The sequence below is a fragment of the Labrus mixtus genome, chromosome 9 (assembly GCF_963584025.1).
Source record: "Labrus mixtus chromosome 9, fLabMix1.1, whole genome shotgun sequence".
NCBI classification, from domain to species: Eukaryota; Metazoa; Chordata; class Actinopteri; order Labriformes; family Labridae; genus Labrus; species Labrus mixtus.
This window is the reverse complement of record NC_083620.1, coordinates 11,072,688-11,096,812: the sequence shown is the minus strand read 5'-3', so window position 1 is coordinate 11,096,812 and position 24,125 is coordinate 11,072,688. Positions and strand designations below refer to the sequence as shown.

Sequence of the window (24,125 nt, the reverse complement as noted above, 5' to 3'; positions counted from 1 at the left end):
TGTATTAAATGTGGAGTCAAACTAACTATCAGAGTTTATTGTTTATTCAGAAGAGTCCATTAACAGGATGTTATTGCACATCCACATTAAGTCAGAAGAAAATAAACACTTCATTTTAATATCTCTCAGGCATGTCATGAAAGTCCCCATGGTTAGGAAGGTCCTGTCCTGGTCCATGATGCAGATATTGGTAGGACAGAGAATGCCTGCTCCATGCATATATACTGTATTTATGTGATGTTTGTAAAAAAAAGACGTTCTGTGCACAATTGCTCTCTGAATTCCTTGCTGATTTAAAAAGCAAAAAACATTAAATAAATGTAAAAAATGCAAAAAAGTAAAGAGGGCTCTTAGTGGGTATGTGTTTGCGAGGCCAACAGTCTGGCAGTGTGGGGTAAAGAGTGTGTGAAAGAAGGTCTTTGTGTTTGTATTTGTGTGAGTGTGTGTATATGTATGTGTCTCCTGTATATTGAGTGGGTTGTCTGAGGGTCCTTCAGAGCAGTGTAGCAGGTCACAGTGTCTGTGGCTCTGGAGAGCTTTCAAAATGATCCAACAATGTCAGCCTGACATTCTCCTCCTCTGAGTCTTTGTTTTTTGTTTTCTTCACTCTCATTCTTCCCTTCATTGTCTCTCTCCTCTCTTCTTTTCTTCATCTTTTTCTTCCACTTGCTTTCTTATGGTGACTCTATTTTCCTATTTCTCTGTTTCCTAGTTTGCCCTCTCTCACCCTTATCCTCCAGCAACTCTTGTTCTCTCTCTCTCTCTCTCTCTTTCTCTCTCTTTCTTTCTCAGCAGAAGAGCGGGGGGAAGGAGGTCCTCTTCAAAGCAGCAATACACTGATAATTGCTTTCTGGTCACTGTGACATGACAAGGTCCGCCAGGGTAAAGAAACACACACACATACACACACACACACACACACACAAAGAGAAACTTGCACAAAACACACAAGAATCCACACACAAAAGAACATCTTGCAAAAAGACACAAGAGCAGCACAAAAAACACAGCTACACACCCACACACACAAACACACACACACACACACACACACACACACACACACACACACACACACACACACACTGACACACACTCCCTAATGCACACAGACATGTCCAAACAGAAATAATTGTATAAATACTTGATGGAGCAGAAGGACTTTGCAATGAAAGCAAACCAGTCTGTCTGACTTTCTTCACAGTGCTTCTATTATGTCTCATTGCTTATGCACAGATACACACAGTGTGGCGTGGTGGCTGTTAATATAGTCCAACAGAAATGTATTGGCAGCAAGACACCAAGGTACTGTAACTTTTTAAGTATTTTAGTCTTTTTACCTGACCGTTTGAGTGCAATGCCGTAGTAAAAGAACATGTTCTTTACTCTAACGTACTGTAGTAGAATTACTATATGCTCCTTTTGTTGGAGATACTTACAGTACGTGTCCTTATAACAATGTGTTCTAGGTTACTCAAATACTGGTCAGTGCAGGGTGTTCTGAAATAGAGCAAATACCTGAATACTTCAGCTTTATGAAAAATTGAAGATGTCATAGGCATTGACACAAGGAGTTCTACAGGCTCTACAGGCTTTGTATTGCTCACAAAAACTGGTCATTGAAAATGTCTGTACCAATCCAAAAAGTCACACACATACTCTGAATAATGTCATGGGTGGTGCTCAGTTGGTAATTATGAACTTCCAAAACAGGGTTAATATAAACTAGACTAATATGGTCACCTGTAGACAAAGAAATACAAAGGACAACATGAGACAGCAAAAGGAGCAAAAACATATTGTGTCAATGTTTGCTACTTGTCTGTACGTAAAAAAGGTAATTTCAGACGAATCCGGGGGGAAAATGGACGTTGACAAGCTCCCATTACTGCGGTGGACTCTCACAACAACATCTGCGGCTTTGAATAAAAGCTAACCGAAGAAGTCGACTATCTTCTGTTTAATATTTCTTTCAATGTAAACTTTGTTCTTGACAACATTGCAAAGGACATCAGGAGGAACCTGCGGAGCTCTCAGCTGCTCTAAGAGTCATGAACAACTTTAACTTGGGAATAAAACTGAGTGCACAATACACAAGACTTTCCTTCATGAAAAGTCCCCCCTGTATGAGACAAGGCATTTAATCTGGATTCACTGTCTGTGAAGAAGGTGGAATAAGAATATAATTATTATTTTAGCCTGTCTGAGTGATCTGTAAATGGAATTTTAGCACCCATCTCGTAATGTTTTTCTACTAGCAAGCATACAAATCTGCTCGTAATCATTACAGAGCAGCTGCATTAGCAAAGAAATAGAAAATAAGTGAAGTTTTGGCAAATATTTGCCAACGCGACTAGTCTGTGATGATTAAACACTGTCAAATTATCACTAGTGAGTAAATTAGCCTTACATTAAACAGCACCTCATCACAGTACGTGACATTTTATTTCCTTTATTTCTCCATATCTGGCTTTTGTAACTGATGTCTAACATGTAAGATCAAAATATTGTAAAGATCATCTGACTAAGATACCTACTTCTGCTGCTGTCACACAGCCTTCAGATTGGTCTTCATTCATTTTCTATCAATTACGTTTAGTTAATCATTCAAAACTGTAATGAGAAATACGTATAGGGACACAGTGACAAAAAGCTTAAAATTGTTTTAGTTAGCTTAGTGTTGAAGCAAGCAAGAGGTAAGCTCCTTCATAAAGTACTGCCAGAGAAAAACACACCATAAGAGATATGCTTCAGTCACAGCTTAAATGAATAGAAACCCCCGTAGAGAATATATAACACAATGAACAAATTATCCAATGTCATGTCCTTTTCAGGAACACATTTATGACTGTAAATAGAAGTAAAGGAAAAATGTGCAACATTTTACACATAAAAACAGCAGAAAACAAGTATATCCTATGTGTCTCTCTGAGTCATGACAGTCTACAATGAGAGAGAAGTGTAAGTCCCACCAGCTGTATTGTTGTCGGGTTGTGTTGACATCATGTTTACAGGGACAGGACGGCCTTGTGTATAAAGCTGTTTAAGTCGAGGTCAAGAAAGGGAAAAGAAGAATAACAAAGCCTGCTCACTGCTTATTTGAATGTCATGTACGTGTGTTTAGATCACGGTCATTCTGTTTCAATGTATGTGCAATATGAAGCTATGAGTTAACCAAAGTGTGCTAACATTAGCATGCTAACACCAGAATGCAGGCCACAGGGAATTTTAGCTCGAGCAAAAGACTATTTTGTCCACCGCTTGTGCTTAATGGTGCTTAATTATGGTGCGTTCCATTTGATAACTCCTTCGTGCATAAACGAGTGGAGAGGGGTTGGAGGTGTGTCGCTGTAGGAGAGCGGAGATTTCAGAATGGCGGAGGTGTCACCAAACAGCGTTTTTTTTTTGGGTTGGGGGGGTTTAATGCTGGTGCCAAAGGGCGACATGTACTGGATCAAAAAGTTTCACATTCTTCCTTTAAAGAAAGGGAGATATACAAGACATAAAACTGATGGTTACTTTTTTTTACTAACAATTTACTATCTGCAACTTAAGTCGACTTATTTCAACATGATTTTATTCACAGCTTTACAGTAATTTGTTCTAACACTTGCTCACACAAACATGAGCCCACCTGGCACCTCTTGTTATGCAGAGATTTATGAAGTATGAGGCCACGTGTAAGGAGCTAACTGTAAGTAGAAATAATCTACCACAGTCTGTGACACTTTAGGGTCCTGTACAGCTACCTTTACAGTCACCTATTAAAACACACACACACACACACACACACACACACACACACACACACACACACACACACACACACACACAGCTGCACCCTGGAATTCTTACGAGAGTCTACAGAACCATAATTTCACATTTTTAGGTGGCTGGTGCCGCAAACATTTTTTGGTGTCTGCCTAGTTTATTATATGTAATAAAAGCAATACTTTTGAACCACAGCAGAATGAAAAATAATTATAGAACTGTTGGATTGCAGAGACCTGGAGGAGTGAAGTTGATAAAATAATATTTGTCACAAATATTTTCACTCCACTGAATGATATTGAATTTTCTATTTTCCACCAAGAAACAGAAAATGTAGTCTTAGAGGCATGTCTTTAAAACCAGGCTATATCATAAGGTGCCTCAATAATCAAGCTCTACTTTAGATGTTTATTAGATTCTAAATGTTTTTGCAACAGAAACCTGTTTCCGTAAAGCATTTGCAGCTCTTTCCTACCTGAATGTTTACATCATGGCATTCCTAAAATATCAAAACTACAGGGCGAACAGACAGCCATATAAAACAGACTGAGGCCAAAATGTGTGGAGAGTAAAGAGCAAGTCAGGCATGATGTCGAAGACAACTCTGTGCTAAGTTGTGTGAGAACGTATTTGATGTCTCTATATTGCGGTTGTCACTAACAACACACACGCACACACACATGAAGTTAGCTTCCAGGGAAATAGATACCAAAGAGTGTAAGGATGGCCCAGGGTGTTGGCAGATGGCTGTGGTTCAAGGATCGGTCATAAACACACACACACACGCACGCACACACACACACACACACACACACACACACACACACACACACACACACACACACACACACACACACACACACACACACACACACACACACACACACACACACACACACACACACACACACACACACACTCAAGAGTACAAATTCATACACTGTTAGTCACTCTTAGTCATGGCCTTTCACCTGAATTTTGACTCTCAACCTTCCATCCTCTTTCCAAATTGTTAATGGAAACTCCCACACTCTCTGTGTCCATCACCTTCAAATCAAGAGGTAAGATTCAGATCCTGACATCTGCACAGAACGAACAGATTAATTATGTTTTCATGGCTATTACTCTGCTGTCGGTGCTTGTCTTTGTCTTGCTCTCTGTAAAATTCCACACCCCTTCAGTTTGTTTCCTTGTCTCCTCCCTCTTCTTCTCCACCTCATCATAAACCTTTGCTCATGTGTTCACGTTGTTCACTTATGTTTGTCGCTGCCCAACCTCCCCTTCTCCTTTTTTCTTCTATTTGCTATAACCACATTACGCTGATGGAAAGGTTGCACAGTTTAATTTCCGTAAACGCCCATATCTGTACGGAGTCAAATGCAGTTGAGTGGCTGGGGTGTGCGCTCTGAACGTGTCAGCAACTTTGTCAAGGATGTCCACGGGTTTTCATGTGTTCAGGCCAGGTTTGGGTCTATTATGGGTACGATAGATAGATAGATAGATAGATAGATAGATAGATCGACAGATACTTTATTGATCCAGAGGGAAATTCAAAGCATCCAGTAGCAGGTTACAAAGACGTACATGACATGAAACATTTGTTACAAATTAAACCCGCAAAACCGACGCCCCCCTCCCATACATATATATTAACCCGAAAAAAGATTTAAAGAATACCCCTAGATGAAACAAACTTAAACTGTGCAATTAAAAATAGATTATACAAGAAATGTACATAACCCGTGCAGGGATAAAAATATATGTGCAATTAAAACAAGAACCTATAAACAGTTGAGGAAAAAATCTGTAATTAGACCTACGAGCAGATTTTGGTTATTTGAATAACCTAACAATTCTATGTTCTTTATTTTTTATCGGTCTTGTTGGTTTAATGACTTTATGAACCTTTGTTTTTTAACATCCTGATCTGTAAACATGCCGGAGAAAAGTGCTTTAGAAATTAGTTGTTTTAAAACTCTTACAAGATATTAAATAACACCATACAACTTCTGGTAACTGTTACACAATAGTCATGCTACAAATACTTTCTTTTTGAGTGATAACACACACTGTGCAACACAAGACAAAAGTTAAAGTAGGATAAAACACAAAAACACAAAATGAACCAAATAAGAGCAAATGTGACGTCAACACCCCTGTGACCATAAGTTTTCCTCCTCTGTCTGTGTGTGTTTATATGCATGCATATTATGCATTTGTTTGTGCATTCCTTGTGTTTTTGAGTTCACCTGATGGTTTGAGCGGCAGCTGGCTTTCATGCTAACATCACCAAAGAGGCACATACTAACACAGCATTAATACAAACAACTACTTTCTTTTACTTCCTCTCCAAAACTCTCCGTATTTCTCTCCCTCACAAACACACGCAACATTGGCAGCTGTTTGAAACGTGCAGCAGAGAGAAGAAGGACCCACCCAAGAGGGGAGCCGGGTAGTTCTCCCTTGGCAATTTACTGTCAACTATGAACATACACAGACGTACACACACACACACACGCACACACGCACGCACGCACACACACACACACACACACACACACAGACACACACACACACACACACACACACACACACACAGACACACACACGCACACACACACACACACACACACACACACACAAACACACACACACACACACACACACACAAATACACACACGCACACACACACACACACACAAATACGCACGCACACACACACACACACACAAATACACACACGCACACACACACACAAATACGCACGCACACACACACACACACACACACACACACACACACACACACACACACACACACACACACACACACACACACACACACACACACACACAAAGCCTGCAGTTTTGTTCATCTTCATTCCAGTTTCTTTAAAAACACGCACGCACACCATTCTTTTCTGCAGAAATTCTCTTTAGATGTTATGACAGTGTTTGTAGCAACAGTTAGCCCACATGTGCACACATTATAGAGTGTGTTTGTGTGTTCTGTCCTCAGTACTAAACTAATGCAAGCCACAGTTAAACTAATATTTATTCCTATTGAGAATTGTTTGCTTTTTGGCAAGTTTTTTCAACATTTCTCTTTCATGTCTGCAGCTTTGTTTTTCTATTCGTCTTAAAAATGAATCAAGCTTAAATTGGTGTGCATGTGCATTAAGATGTATGGGTGTGTTATTGTTACCTGAGAAAATCTGTGAACATTGCTGCAGCATTTGAGAGCAGAAGACCTGCCAGGCCCCCATCAGCTGACTGAGGAGACCCTGTACATCTGCGAGCTCAGTGCAAGAGGAGCGGAGAACGGAGAGAGTCGATCGCAGGGCCTGCTGCTGTCGCACACACACATCTCTGAAACACACACAACACAAATCAACAGCTTTAAAAGTTTCCTTTTATTTTGTTTCAATAAATTATTTTATCTTAGTCACACATGGTTAAAATATCTGATCATCTCCTGCAGGCTCTCACATAAAGTTTGAGACAGTGCTGTGTAATAGCTTGCTAGGTAGCTCTCAAAGTGGCTAGTGATAAGATTCTTAATAACAGGTGATGTAGGATGTGCCAATAGAGTGTGTCACTGCCGTTGGAAGGTGTTTGAGTATATGTGGAACATTGCTAAATGGAATGTTCTCTCTCCCTCCTTAATAAATACTTTCACTATGAGTCTCTGGATGTGTTTATCTGTGTGTGGAGTGTGGTTACTGCTCCCCTGAGAGAATGTTTGTAAGTGTGTGCTTCTGAGGCAGACCTCTTCTGTTAAAGTACATACTGTATGTTCTGTGACAGCACTCCCAGGATGGATCAAGGTTAGTTAAAAATGCAGCTGCTTTTCCACTGCAAAGACTTTTGCCCAGATGTTTATTTTTAGTTTAGACGCCGATGTGAGAACTTAAAAGGACATACAGCAGTCACAATTATGCATGTTGAATATACATGACAGTGTCAGGCATTAATGCCAAAATGCCAAAAAAAAAAAGGAACACAGATGTTTATTTGACTATGGGACTTCAAAAATAACAAAAAGACTGTTGCTTAATGATCTCTCTCCCCCATGCTCCATTTAAAATATTGATTAAGAAATATATCAAAATATTTTAAACTGGATTTTAGTATTTAAGAGTCAACACGTTTAGATTTGGAGAAAATGTAATTTCATCTGGTGGTTTAAGCCCTCACCACCTACCTTTGATAACAAAAACTGGGTCAAATGGGATTCACTTTACACTTCAAATCAAGGCCAAATCGAGCACGATTACACTCTGCCATCTGTTGGAGCTTGCATTATCTAGTGGCTGAATAATAATGAGTGAGAGGAGCCTCAATACTTGATTAAATGTAGTAACAAAATCTCCTTTCACAAATTTGTGCCTGAATGCTCTAAAGTTTGTTGCAGACCTAACTGTGAGTCAATCAATACAAACCTTTTTTTGTTATTTAAGAGATAAATTGATCATTAAAGAGAGAGAAAAGGAAGACAGGACAAACAATAAATAAGAAGCAAAGGGTAAATGAGGACTGATGAAACCACAATGTCCTTATAAAAGGGCACAGCCATGTTTTGCTGCACTCTCCCTTTCCTTCTCTCTTTCTTCAATCCCTCTCACTCATAAGGAAATATGTTCAGACGAAAAGCACTTTGAGTAACACGGAAGATCACAAGCTAAAGCTCACAAAGTCACACACACATATATGTGCACACACACACACACACTCAATCAGGTCGCAAAGCCATGCAAAGCGTGGACGTGGAAAACTAGAGTGCCGGAATAGAACATTCTGTTATTCCAAGAACACTTTTGAAGGAACATGTGGGTGAGAGCACACTGAACAGTTTCCTTTTTTCTTCAGCACACACACACATGCACGTGGGTGCACACAGACACACACAGATGCATTGCAAGCATGGTGGCAGGAAAACGTTACTTATGTGCACAGACACACACACACACACACCTGCAGGAACACACACAGGCCTGTAAACTCAGACAAACATCATGAACATGGTTTGGAGTTGCGTGCAAAGTTCTGTGACAGTTTTTGAGAGCTCAGCAGGGTTTGAGTGGTTGTTGTGTTTTTTATGCAGGGTTTGTGGCTTAAGGTGATCAAAAATGAACGGAGTCTCAGACGAGACAGAATGAGAGGGGAGACTGGGAGCTGCTTCGTGGTGCCTGAGAGTGTGTGTGTGCGTGCAGAGTGGAGGAGAGCCTGGGCACGGCTTGTCACGAGAGCCAGTTTTATAATGTCAGATGACATAAATCATAAGGCTGACAGCACCAAATGGAGGAACAGATATGAGCCAGATCTGTCATCGGTGATAAGGCTAAGATAGTGAAAAAAGAGAGAGAGACTGTATGCCTTTGCTAACCCGATGGTTTTCTCATTTGGCAGCTTTCAGTGTCAGCAACCTGAATGAAAAAAATGTCTATTCCCTGACGACTCATCTCCTCCATCCCACTCTACTCACCTCCACCTCCACTCTGCTCTCCTGCACATGTATTCCTCTTTTTGTTTCCAGGAAATAATGAGTGGGTCTGCTGAATTAACTTTTTCTTTTCTGTATTTCCATTCTCTTTTTTATTGTTTCCCTCTATCATCCCACACAGTTGTTTCCCATCTGCCCTGGCTTTCCTGTCATGCATCTGGTCAAGGAGCTCACAGCCAATAAGGGGGATACAAACCTATACTTTGTTTTTTTCTTCCCCTATCTTTTGTTTGCTTTGGCACAACTTAACCTTTGCTACATCATCCTTACACCTCTTTCTAGTATCATATGGTTGTCTCTCTTTTCTCTCTGTTGACTTCCTTACCTCAGAATTTCACCTTTCTGCTTCTCCTTTCCAAGTAACTGCTCTGCTTCCTCTTTCGTGGCAGCTGCTAGTGCCAGCCTGTCGAGGAAGAACACGAGAGTGGAGAGTCGTGAGCAATATTCACTCATTAGAGAACCTAATCCAAACGTAATGCCACCGTACTCCCATGGGGTTAAATGAGCTTAAAGATGATGCAACTTTAATGATAGAGAGCAGAGGGTGATCTGATGAAATGGAATGAGATAAAAATTTAAATTGTTCCTCAGAGGTAATTGATATGAAGAGAAGGGCTTCCCTCTCCGCTCATCCTATCTTGTTTCAGATAATCTAACACATATGTTCACAATAAATAATTATGTTAACATGAGCAGAGGTTTCAAAGCGAGAGTAACTATGTAAAGTGTCCATGACTATTCACTTATCCACTTATGATCTTTCATCACGCCATCATGGAGTGTCTGGCCCAAGGACATAACGACATGTGGCTGCAGGACCCGGGGATTGAACCACGACCTTCTAGTTGAAAGACGACTGACTCTACTACTGAACCACAGCCACTGCAAAATAGAAATACATTGAATAAAAGAAGGAGGAAGTAACTGAAAAGTTAAACAGCTACAGATCTTGAAACCAGCTTGGAGATACTGACATGATAACCAATTCCTATATCCATTACCCAAAATGGCCATATTGAGCACTATGTGGGCGGTAATGCATGCATAAGCTCGATACATGACCAGCAGAAATGTACAGACACAAATTGGTTCAAGTGTTTGCCCTTGACAGTTCTCACAAATACCACGTGTGGATATTTGACTGACCATTATCCTGCACTGCCTTTCAGCAGACGTTTTCAGCCTGACTGAGTCCAGACAGGAGGTATCCAATCAGACAGACAGATCCCAGCAAAGAACAATCAAACACAACACATAAACATTGGGACTGTGTGACCTGAGAAAACAGAGGCAACACATCCTGTTTTGTTTTTTTTCTTCCTAAAACACGACGAATAAGCCCTGACAGCCAGCCAGACGGAAGAATAAACATAATGAGCTGTAAGCGTTATAAGGTGGGGAAGACTAGACAGATGGAGACTAAAAACAGACAGGTAATAATCAATGTTGAATCCAAAGGTGTAATTAATCTTGTCAGGGTTTTTTTTTAGGTTTGGCAGCACTTTACAGACAAATGTAAGGCAGTTTGATAATAAAGGGAAGATGCTTCAAAGAAAATGATGCTGAAAATTCCTCTATGATGTGCACTTCAAGTGATGTTTTTTTTTTTTTTTACTTCCGATCCCTTTTTACTTCATAAGGATCCTATTCTGAATACTGCAGGCTTAGTGACCACCATACTCATAATCTTAAATGTCCATTTATCTAGGATTAAGAGCATTAAGTCACCGTGTAGAAGCACCCACCAAAAGTTCTCATGTAGGAAACGTGTTGATACTTGTGCCAGCTCCACTGACCCAAGATAGAACCACAAGTACCAGTTCAGGGCAATTTAAGATCAAATTCTCTATACCTCATATTATTCTTTATGAAGGGCAGAAGTTTTATTATACAATGGGATTATAACATTAGTTGCAATAATGCTGCTGTTAGTAAGTGGAAGTTGAGGAATTTTAAGGGATGAATTGGAGAAATAAAATAACTTTTAGGGATGGAAATTGTACGATAACTTACAATAACATACATGACAGTGGCTGATTATGAGGATTATGATGTACTGTCAATATTGCAAGACAATCTAATCATTGGACCTTGTACATCAAAATACCTGATAGCTGAAAGATTTAACTTTATCTTTTAACCGCTGTTAGACATCCTTCTGTCTTTTTCCTCTACTTCTTTTATCACATTCTGCTGTCTTCTTCTTTGGTCACTCTACTTCTTATATCTGTTCACATTCCCTCGTTCATGTCATAAGCACCACCGTGACATGTCATGAAACAATGATGCAATGAGTCAAATTACAAGGGAAATCTGTTCAGAGCGCTGTATTTCCTTTACATTTTTAAATATCGATATTGGCACCAGTGATTTAATAATTATATAATGCTACACATGACTTTTGCTATTCTGACCTGAATTGATAAGTGATAAATGTTTATTTTCAGGAGACCATCTAAGTAACTTTAGGATAAGAAATAATGTTAACTGCTTCTCTGCAATTCACTGCATGTACAGTAGGGGGATACAAGTAAAGTGGGGTGAGAATGAGCTGAGCAAGTATGCATGTTTCTAGTAATCCTTTGTGGTGGTGTGTGTGTGTGTGTGTGTGTGTGTGTGTGTGTGTGTGTGTGTGTGTGTGTGTGTGTGTGTGTGTGTGTGTCTGTGAAAGAAAGAGAGATCATGTGTGAATCTGAGTGCATGTTTACAAGTAAATAACTAAGTGTGTGTCTGTGGCTGAGTTCTTGAGTGTGTGTGTGTGTGTGTGTGTGTGTGTGTGTGTGTGTGTGTGTCTGTCTGAGTGTGCAAGTGTGAGACACAGAGTGAGTTAGACTTTCCTGTGCACATTTTAGCCTGTCTGTTCACATGTTTGCCACTTTCTGACCAAGTCTGGCTGAGCCTGTGATCTTGCGTGTGTGTGTGTGTGTGTGTGTGTGTGTGTGTCAGTGTGTATTTGTGTGAAATGTGTGTTTTTGTGCGTGCATGCCTTTGCTTTCCGAGTGATGGCAGGCCAGACTCCCACTGTTCACCCATCTGTCCCCACCAGTCCCAAAGCGAGATCAGAAAGAACATTGCCTCAAGAGGGGCGTTTGTGTGTGTGTGTTTGCGTGAATGTGTGTGTATTTTGTAAACCAATCTGTGTGTGTTTAGTGTGCGTGAGTCTGAACTCCTGTTCCCAGGGCAGTGGCTGTCAGTGGAATAACTAGGTAGTGCAGTGCCAGTGAGTGCGTGCCAGATTAGAGTACCCCCTACCAGCAGCCCAAATCAACTGCCTCATCAGGACATGTCATACACACACACACACACACACACACACACGACACACACAGGACACGCCATACTCACACACATGGTAAGCCATGCACACACATCATCAACTGATCTGCTAGCCACAGCGTTATTGTGACCTACCAAGTCTTTTTTCTTTTTCTTTTTTGGAGTGTGTAAGAAGCAAAGACTTTATTTGTTCCGTGATTCTTCATATTTTTAGGGATTTGAATTGAAGGTCAACATCATAAAGCCAAACTTAACATTCCCCAGTAGGCTTATTTTAAGCCCCAGACAGTGTACAAAATGTTCTGTGTCAGTATGTCTGTTAATCCTAGTTTTTGTACCGGGCTAAAACTCAAGGGTGATGCAATTTTGCTATTGGAGGCCTTAACTTTGGGACATCCTTTCCCTTCTTATCAGATTATGCCAACCAACAGCAACATGTAAAGTAATAGCTTTAAGGCCCATTTTTGCTCTAGTGTCTATAACTCTTTGTGACATTTAATTGCTTCTATTATTTTAAATATTTCAGTATTGAAGAAATCAAGATCATGTTTGCCGTAATACTCACCAATTTGTACCAAAGATGTATTTGTACCTTATATTACATATTGTGTATGTATGGCTGCACATTACCTGTCAGAAAACGTTGTTCTCTGTGTTGCTGCCCGTAGGAGACTCTCGAAAAATATTTTTAATCTCTATGAAGAAATGTTTTAACTGAGTTTCTTGACATCATTTCACCCTACATGGTCATTTATTTGTCTATGATTCTGCTGAATCTTGAAATATAAACCCAGACAAAAGTTTACTTAATGAGTGATGCAAAGTCACTATATTGAAAAAGAAAAGACATGGTTGATAAATGAAATGTAAACTCAGGCTTTAAAAAGGCATTTGACAGTTTAACTGTTATTTTTCTAAAAGTAGAATCTTTGTACAAATTGTGATATTTCTAACAGGATTCATCTTTGAAAAAAAAAACAGCCAAACAAATTTGGTGTAATACCATGTTCGGCCACAAGAGACCATCTCTCCACAGTGAAAACAGCTGAAACTTCAGCGTCCAATGAATGTCAGGCATCCTCTGTTCAAAGCCTTTAAGTATGGGTGCATGCTGGTGTAAATGTGGTTGCATATTAAAGTCTGTGTTTGTGTGTGTCTGTGCTGGCATTTCCTGACATCACAAGTGTCATAAAAGCTTCCCCATATCAAAGCATCATCTGTTCACCAACTATGTGTGTGCATGTGTGTGAGTTACAAGGCTGTCTTTATCATCTATATGGCAGGACAATCAAGGCTGGAAGACATTTACTTTGACGGAAATGGAGCAGAACCAGAATGTTGTACACCTACACACAGACTGGCAAATGAACACACAGTGACATGCAAACCCTGTGTGAACTACTTTCAAATGTTTCTAAAATTAAAATCTGAACACAGTGATGAAAATGTAATGCAGTTGAATTAGATCTGTAAAGGATTGTTCAATAAAACTCCTTAACTGTTGGAGGATTTGCTGTGTGTGCATGTGTATGTTCGTGTGTGTGTGTGTGTGTGTGTGTGTGTGTGTGTGTGTGTGTGTGTGTGTGCATGTGTGTGTATAGGTCTGTGTGTGTTTGTGTGTGTGTGTGTGTGTGTGTGTGTGTGTGTGTGTGTGTGTGTGTGCATGTGTGTGTATAGGTCTGTGTGTGTTTGTGTGTGTGTGTGTGTGTGTGTGTGTGTGTGTGTGTGTGTGTGTGTATTGAGAGTGTATATGTTATCTGGTAACCATGTAAGAGATGCCATAACAATGATTGTAATCATCATCAGAAAAGCACACATGCACAGACATACAACACACACATGCACAGACATACAACATACACATGCACAGACATACAACACACACATGCACAGACATACAACACACACATGCACAGACATACAACACACACATGCACAGACATACAACACACACATGCACAGACATACAACATACACATGCACAGACATACAACACACACATGCACAGACATACAACACACACATGCACAGACATACAACACACACATGCACAGACATACAACATACACATGCACAGACATACAACACACACATGCAAACAGACATTCTATAAAACCGGCGCAAACAATGATATCATAGTGTGGTTGACTGAATTAATTTAAAGTAAATGTAAACACTTTTGTCCTCCAGCTTGAAAAATTCAGAAAGGCAACAAGTATGTCTTTGTTTATTTGATTGTGTGGGTTGCTATGCTACTGAGCCAACATGTTGTTGTTGATGACTTTATCATGTGTCAGTGTGTGTGTGTGTGTGTGTGTGTGTGTGTGTGTGTGTGTGTGTGTGTGTGTGTGTGTGTGTGTGTGTGTGATTGTTACTCACACATACTGAAGACACACATTGGTTTTGTTGTTTGTATTGATCTTGTTGTCAAGAGCCCCACAGAGACGTTGAGACACAATCAGATCTTAATCAAGGACATCTTCTACCAGGGTGAGTTCTCCTCCAATAAAACTAAAATGCACACAGCAGAGACACACAGTATGTGTGTAACTGCCTGTGTGTCAGTGTGTTTCATGTGGTAATGTGAACTTGAATTTAGGCCTGTGATAATACCTCACATGCTAGCTTTAAAGGCCCTGGCACACCAAGCAGACGGCAAAGAACTAGTGGCAACGAAGGCCGCCTGTGGCATCGCCTCGAGTCGCTTCTTGTCTTGGCCAAAAGGTTGCACTAGAACACACCGCAAAGACTACAGCTGACGGCCAACCACCATGTACATTCTGCATATAGGAAGGAAATATTCTGCGTATGGAGAGGAAATAAATCTCCATGCCAGCAGGCAGCGGTAGTCCATTGTTATGATACGAGAAGACAATTTTCACACCGCTGTCGCGCACCGCTCGTATTATAGGTACTTCTAATCGAGAATGATGTCTGATAAAAAGTTGAAAATGGAACTGGCATTGTCAACCCTTGGTCTTTTAGTGGACAAAGAAAAGAAGAGGCGGAGGTGAAAACATGGATACTACAGCTGCATGTTTAAGGGGCTTTCCCGAATTTGTGATAAATGAAACCTCTGAACAGCCAATCAGAGAGATTCCTCTCACCGACGCTGATTCAACCTGTCCAAATGGCCAACTGGGGCTGACTGGTTGCGATGGAGCTGGACACCACAAAAACTAGGGCGACGACCGCTCACCAACCGTCCAATTAGGACCGACGGCCAACGATCTCTTTGGTGTGTCAGGGCCTTAGGGTGCGGACAATCCAATCCAAGTCCAGTCCAATCGTGCTTGAGTACGGCAAGGTACAGATTGCCAGTGTGACTGCGCCCTTAAAGGTGCAATAAGTCAAATATCTACTTAATTCAATCATAAAATGACTTTGCTACTTCATACCATCAGACATTAAGGAAACATGCTATGTTTAGGTGCTGGCTTCTCTAACATCAATGCCGCAGCCAGTATGTCCTCCTTAAAATATTAGATTCCGGTCTGGAATGGTCTGTATTTGTTTTGACCAGAGAAGGCAGGCGGTTCTAAAGCACCCCCACACGGCGGTTTTGGACCTGTTTCTGTGGTTGCCAGTGAAAACCATGAATTGATATAAAACCACATGGGTACATACAATTTTTTGTAATATAAAGTTGCAGTTCCTTGTTGCAAATGGATGCCTTCCTATTTGTCATCCATCATTTGTCGCTCCTCTCTCCCACCTGCAAGTCGTCTTATCAGTGATACAATCCAGCCCCAGGTGTGTGTGGGTGTTTGGGCTCTCACACATTTTTATGATTCATTCTTCATAACTGCCTAATCTAATTTCTGTTACTGTGAGTGATTACCTCCTCCACTGCAGGTGTATACAAGTGTGTGAACATGCATACACATAAAAGGTCAGACTACCACAAAAACATTACACACACACACACACACACACACACACACACACACACACACACACACACACACACACACACACACAGTTTGGATCAAGACTGAGACTAACCAGCCAAGAGGAAACAAGCACAGAGCATATTAAATTTCCAGACACTTTTATAAACGCCATGAGCATGCACACAAGTTCCATGATATGTTTCAACCTGTTCTCAGGTAGATGAGTTTTGTCTGTCTAAACCTGTTTAGCAATTTCCTTACTTAGGTTCTAAACCAACCCCTTTGTAAGTTGTGTTCCCCTTCAAACCATCATGCATTATTCCTCAACCAATATCTTTATCTCAATATTTAATATCTTTATCCCTCTCTGACTGACACAGCGACATGTGTTAAACACATATTGGAGATCTAGCTAAATGTAATAGCACCCAGTATTCAACCTCGCTACACAGCCCTCCTGGTAAGAAACCTTTAGTAAATTAGAACTTTTGGGAATGCATATGCCTAGTGTATGCTGAAGCTCAGAGTTCCAACATGATATCAGTTATTAAAAGTCAAAACAATTCAATGTTTTCACCCTAAGAAAACAGACCTCTCATGGACTATGAACGGGAACCTGGGGATTGTTAGTATAATTCTGTTAAATATAAAATAACAAAAACAAAACTAGAGCAAAGCTTAACTTTTTAAAATACAGATCACAGGGGTTTATATCACTATAAGATATTAAAAACAAAATTACATCAAATTAAGCAAAATACCAGTCTAGTTGGTGCCAGACCTTTTCTACTGCAAAGCTCAGAGAATATAAGTTTTTGTAACATTTCTCTTTTGTTTGCAAAAGCTATACAGAAAGATTGCTATTTTTAAAGTTCACAGTCTATAGCTCAGACTTCAAATGAACATTAACACTATATGACAGGCAAAGATTAATCCGCTTGTAGTGAGATCATCCCATCATCAGCATAACAGCAGCAGCTTCAGTTCTATATTGTTAAAATTAAAACAAATCTGCTTCATAAGATACACGTCAGATAGACAAAAAAGAAGTCTCTGAAATGTATTGAGTTGAGCGACCAGATGAACTTTGATACAAATCTGCCTCTTGTCATCTTGGCCAAGCAAACATTCTGTCTTAAACTGGCCTAGAATAAACTAATAGATGACTTCAGGATTAGCTATCAATCAGATAACTGTATGTATAATCTTAATCTTTGTTTGTTTTGATTTACTTTCAAAATTATGTCACTTTGAACAACATATTTGCCCTTTTATAATATTATTGAGCAAATCAGAATAGGTCAGCAGATCTGTGTCTGAACTTGTGTAGCAGGTGACATTTAAGAAATCAGATTAACTGCACTCTTCATATCGCTGCCCTTCACACCTTCCTTTTGTCCGTCATACACAAACAATCTTAAACACAGCAGTCACAAACACACACGCTGTTTGACTGCTTAAAGTTGAATTAGGGTTGTTTTTCATGGAGAAGGTGCTGTTAAATAACTACAATAAACATAAACACACACACACACACACACACACACACACACACACACACACACACACACACACACACACACACACACACACACACACACACACACAGTAGTTGTAGTTGTCTGTGCAGGTCCAGGTCAGCACTCTAATTAAAAGTAGTAAGGTTAATTGGAAAGGTCAAAACCTTTTTTAGTACCCTGCTGGCTAGAAGCATTTGTGTCCACTCCTTTTAATATCTATTGTCTTTTTATGGAAATGATCACCCAATTAAAACACTGTGCTAAGAGAAGGGCTGTCAATCAAAACCAATCTGACCTAACAACAAAGTCACAATCAAGTCACAATCCTGCTGTGTAAAACAAGCCTAATTAACTCCGACTCTCATGTTTATTCTCTTTATTTCTCTCCCTCTATTTGATCTGTTCTTCATCTGTGTGAGTGTTTGTGGCAAATTATTGGTGAAAGTATCAACGGGAGGACAACAAAGGGAAGTGGTAGAGAGAAAGAGAGTAAATGAGTGAATAACCCTTTTTTATTATGGGGTAGATTACTTAATTTTCATGAGAATATTTCATTAAAAAAAAAATAGACATACGATTAAAGGATTTCTAAGCTGGCAGAAGGACACAAAAATAAAAAAAACAAAAAGATTAAAAAAAAGAGCAAAAGAGAGATTCACTGCTGTCAGTCCGTACTGGCCTCTCACACATCGCTGTACCGTGCATCATTATCTCTGCCCCAACTTTGACCTCGTGACCCTTTCTTGGCCCCAAGGCTCCACAGCACAACTGTGCACAGCATGTGTTTGTTTGTGTGTGTGTGTTTGCGTGCAATGTTCACTCAATGAAGAGGCAGTGTACGGGAGAGATAATCAGCTTACATTAGACCAGATAGTGGATTGGCTCAGCAGTCTACCATGCACATAACAACATACGGACAACCTGAAAGCCAGAAAGCCGAATGAGCAGACTGGCTGTGGCCTCTACAAACAAAAAATAAGACAGAATATTCACTTTGAATCCATTCATACTGGGTGTTTAAGCCATGATCCATAATGATTTGCCTATTGCTGATATTGGATTTTCTCTAATGGCCTTGAGTATAAAGTAAAGTATACAATTGAAAGAAATATTTAATAAAAATATATATTTAGTCCACAGAACCCTCTAAAAGATTGTCCATTAGTGCTATACACTGGGCATCTTAAGATGAGGCTTTGAAGGTGTCTTAAAATGTTTATGTGTCATTCACGGTATGCTAATTAGTCTGTAAGTGTTTCCCACAAACTTGACTTAGCCTGTGTTGGCTGCTCGATTACAGACACCTGCTATTTGATTACCAACACTTTAGAGCTGATGTAAGTGAAGCACAATAGGAATCTTCACCACCTATTTGTGGGTGTGTGCACCACATGCCACTTAATGCAAAAAGACACACACACAATTTTACTTTCTCTGACATTGCACTTATAAGTTAAAATGAAGTAAAACAACGAGCTATTAGCTCTGAGTAAGTTAGCAGCCTGAGATCAGGTGATTCCGTTGTTTTGGTATATTCTGTCATTCCCACATATAGCTAGGAGCAGCCCCCAGAGAACATGCCTGAATCGGTTGAATTCAGCCGAGATACAGAACATGTGTAGGCGAGGAGAGAAAAAAAGCCATAAACGACAGCACAGCAATGAAGAGAAGAGGACGTGCTGTTTGAATCTGTTGCATTCTCTTCTATTATGAGCATGTGTTTCATTTCTGCATCTGTGATGTTGATGGGAGTGTTGAAACAAACTTTTCAGATTTAGAGTACAGTCAATCAGTTTGCCAATTATCCAGACGTACAAAACACTGCAAAGGCAAAAAATCTGTTTAAAAATTGGTTAAAGTTGAAATAGACATTTAACAAAACAAAACAATAAACCAGAAGAACATTCAGTTTTATATTATTATAATTAACCAATGAAACAATCAAGGGACAGGGGACATGTTAACTACCAATCAGATGCCTCGGTATGTAAATGGAGTGAAATATAGGATCAAATCTCTTGGAAAGAGTGTTGCTAATAGACTAAAATATAAATAATATGTGTACATGGAACTATCCCTTTCTGCCTTGTTATAAGGTTGAAAGGGTTATTTTTGTTAACCTCACACCTCCTCAAATCCTGGCACTGAACAAAGTGTCCCCCCTGGTGTATCATTTCTGAACATGTATCCAAACTTGTATTAGGGTCTCATTGTTTTTTCCCCACTAAATATAAGCAAGATAGACATTTTCACTTGTTGTCTAGATAAAGACAGCAATCTGATGTTTCTCAAGCACTGTTTAAAAATACATTTTCCTCCCAAATTAAATGCTAACACCAGGTTGTGTGTGAGTTTGTTGTTAAGCAAAACATTTCCAGCCCCTCCTGAACACCTAGTGGAAAACAGTCTTGTTTCATGGAAATCAATCTGCAACACTCAACAGACCCTTACGTATTTACATCTATCCATTTGGCATTTTCTTTTCTAGGTATTGGATGATGAAAGTAGTTGAGGATGACAGTAAAATATATAATTATGCAACGAGGTTGGTGCCAGATATACATACATACACATATAAAAGAACAGGATACATATGACTCCTCTAAGAGTGTGTTTGTGTGTTTTTATGTTAACAGCATGACTCACAGGATAATTGCCCACATGAAGCCTGGCATTAGAGATCATTTCACACCAGGGACGGGAAGCACAGACAAACATAAAAATCTCACCTCTCTTCCAGCTGTTGGAGGTTTTTTCTCAGCTCGTCTACATTTTTATTGGCCTTTTGAAGTGCGTCACTCTGAACTTTCTCTCTCTCCTCGGCCCTACCCTCCAGCTCTTCTCTCTGCTTCCTCAGTCTCTCAGCCTCTGAGTCTCCCAGCTCTCTTCTCAATTGTCTCTCGTTTTCTTCACTGCTTTTCTGGAACTCCTCTTCCATCTCTCTCCTATTCATCTCAAACTCTCTCAAAGCGGTCTCCATGTCTTTCATCCTCTCTTCTAGCTCTGTTCTGATGCTTTTCTCTTTCACCTCTACCTGTTTCCTCCCCTCCAGGTGAAATGCCCTCTCCCATTCCAACCTGCCCAGCTCCAGTGCCTCTTGCTGGGCCTTCTCTCTCTTGGCTTTCTCTCTCAATCCCTGGAGCTCAGCCTTAAGCTGAGCCACTTGGGTCTGGAGCTGGTGGAACTCGTGGAAAATGAGGTAGCTTATGCCACAGTAAGAACACACCGTCTCACTGTGCTCCATCTGTGGAATAAAAACAAACAACAAGTTAGATATGATACAGTAATTTAGATGTAATAACAGAATGGTGAGGGACTTGAGCTTGTCTAGCGCTTTTCTAGTCTTCTGACTACTCAAACACTTTTACACCGCAGGTCACACTAACTCATTCGCACACTGGTGGAAGAGGCTGCTACGTCCAAAATGAATGTCCACAAGCCATCAGTATGCTAATCTCATTCATACACATTCACACACCATTGACAAAGTAGCGGGAGCAACTTGGGGATAAGTGTCTTTCCCAAGGATACATCAATATCTATCTGCAGGAGCTGGGGATCAAACCCTCGATTTGCCGTTTGAGAAATGACCAACTCTGCCACAGAGCACAGCCACCTCTATTAGAAGTACAACAACTTCTTAAGTTTCTTTTAACAGGCGTCTTCAGGCTTCATCATTCTTGTGACACACTTCATACACACTTTGTCATTAAGAACAACTCTTGACTCCTGAAAACGTATGAGTACGAGTATAGAGCTAAAAAAATATTAATATTAGTGCTGTCAAACAATAAAATATTGAATTTGCAATTATTTGCAGGTTTAACCACAGGTTTGAAATTCCTTGTTTTTTTTGTGTATACGTTTTTGTTATGCTTTTATTTTGTGTTTTTGTACCGTCTTAAGCTGAGGGTAGTTTACTTCCTTTCTGGATACAAATAGCTTTTATTTTATAAGTTAATAAGGAACGTGTGGTAGATTCAACATTAACCACGGGATTAAAAAAAAGTTTTTACAGATGGAAAAGTAAATAAAACCAGTTTAAGATGACGGCAACAAAGATAAATGTTTGATATCACAAGGTGGATATTGCTTTCGACTTTTCAACTGAGTGGTCTCAGGTTTTCTAAAGTGAAATGAGCCTTTCAAAGGTGCAGAGGTGTTCCATCAGTGTGTCTGCAGGGAGACGCTGCAGTGTTACAGCACTAATTAGTATGTAATGTATAAATTAATTGAATGTATAAACAGTTATATCAGCTAATAAAATGTAGAATGAGTAAATATATAGCAATCTGTTTTGATGATTAATTGCATGGGGCCTTTACAACTAGATGTTTCAAAGTTGTCTATATAAACATTTTCAGTGACAACACCCAATTATCCATCAAAATCATCTGTTGCAACCGCTGGTGTCAAAGACATCTATTTATCTGTCTGCACTTCAAAGCAGAGAATACAGATGCTCTAATCCCTCCTTCAGATATTGTTTTTACTGTTGTCTGTCAGTAATAACAACTCCTGAAATTCCCTCTTTGTTGTCAATTCTTTCAGGGTTTATGAGGGATAAGATCACATCCGCTAAGCTTTCATCTTCATGATGATGTGTGGCAGGGAGGCAACTGGCATGTGGATGACAAGCTGACGCCTCCCATGTCAGAAAGCTGCAAATCGACTGCTTCATGATGTAAACAAGGTGAAAGAGGCTTGCACACAAAAATGACGTACATGGGAGGACACCAGGGAAGTGTAATAACTACTGTCATGACACAGGATATGTGGTTGCCATGATAGATTTATTGACACAGACGTCTTTAGGTGTGACCAAAATGTCAAGGAAACTAATGGCACGAGTGTTGTTTCTTCTCCCAGGACCTGAATTTTAAGTATTGAGTCTTATATTTTTGTCTTCTCTGGTAATACATACCTACAAAAAGAAATAGCCTAAACATGAAGCAACAGCAAGGGGGGGGGGGGTACATCAAATGATTGGCAACAACTGCTTGAAATCTTTTCCTGAAAGACAGTAAATTGGGTCAAACTAATGATCACTGTCTTTTCCTTATCTCTTCCACTGCTTCTCTTTTTCCTTCTTCTTTCAAGAGTGGAACAAGTCAATAAGCATGGCAGGAGGGTAGTCAAGACAGACAGACAAAACACAGAGCAACTCTTGAAAGTGCTGTTGACCTGACAAATGATTGAGGGAAGTCAAGGAAAAAGCTTTCTCTCTCTCTCTCTCTCTCTCTCTTCCCCTTAGGCACTCCATCAGCTGCATGGAGCTTCCCTCACCTATCACAGTGCCGTCTTGCTCTGTGTTAGCATCTTGTCTATCCGTGTCAGGTCAAGGTGCAGTATGTGTCTTCAGGACAGTGGGAGTCTGTCTTCTTGCAGCCATGACAGACAGAAAGACAGACAGCAGAAGGCTTCTGGAAGAAGAACACTGCACTCACACCAAGTGCTGAGGTACAGGAGGAGAAGGCTGTTCAACCTCAGAACCTGTGTGTTTAAATTATCAAATCACAACAAGACTAAAGACCCCATAGAGCACAAAGTGCAAAGGAGCCCACAGAGCAGGAGTGTCTTTGCTTTATAAGGTTTTCATCCATATGTGTATTCTGTCGACCATGTGGCAGGCTCATTGGTGTCACTTTGCAGGTAATGGTTTGACATGTTCAACGCCTTCGTTTTGCATGATCACATTTGATTGGAACTATAAGCGCTAAAAACAAGGTGAAGCTGAGGCTGATAGGAGTTTTATCAATTTTTTAATGGCTATTTTGTCTAAAAGAGTAACCTCCTATTTGACTTGACCTTTACCCAATGAAACAGAGAAGCTGTCTGTGGCTCAGTGGTAGAGTTGGTCGTCTCTTTATCAAAAGAGGGGGGTTCAAACCCCTAGCTCCTGCAGGGACGTAATTCAAGAGCATCTATTATTCATTGTCTGTGGATGAAAATCTCTGTACAAAAGTTTATGTCCTTTGAAAAAAAACTTCTTCAAACAAATCAGATTTATTTCCCACATCAGAGCTTTGCAACCCTTTTTGCACTTTTATGTCCAAGCAATCAGATCCAAATTTATGCATGGAGTGACACAGGGCATTTGATTCTGAATTCTGCATGGTGGTAATAAAGCGTTATATCAGGTTACCAGGAAGGATGTAGTCA

At 40.0% G+C, this 24,125-nt stretch overlaps 1 protein-coding gene across 1 annotated transcript in view; it reads right to left on the bottom strand.

The window, feature by feature from the left end:
* lekr1 (leucine, glutamate and lysine rich 1) overlaps positions 1-24,125 on the bottom strand; it is a 73,883-nt gene that overhangs the window by 31,479 nt on the left and 18,279 nt on the right. The window contains exons 2-4 of the mRNA XM_061046239.1: positions 20,693-21,207; positions 9,600-9,677; positions 6,977-7,140 (exon numbers count right to left, since the gene is read on the bottom strand). Of these exons, the coding sequence (XP_060902222.1) occupies positions 6,977-7,140; positions 9,600-9,677; positions 20,693-21,207 (757 nt within the window). The remainder of the gene's footprint in view (positions 1-6,976; positions 7,141-9,599; positions 9,678-20,692; positions 21,208-24,125) is intronic.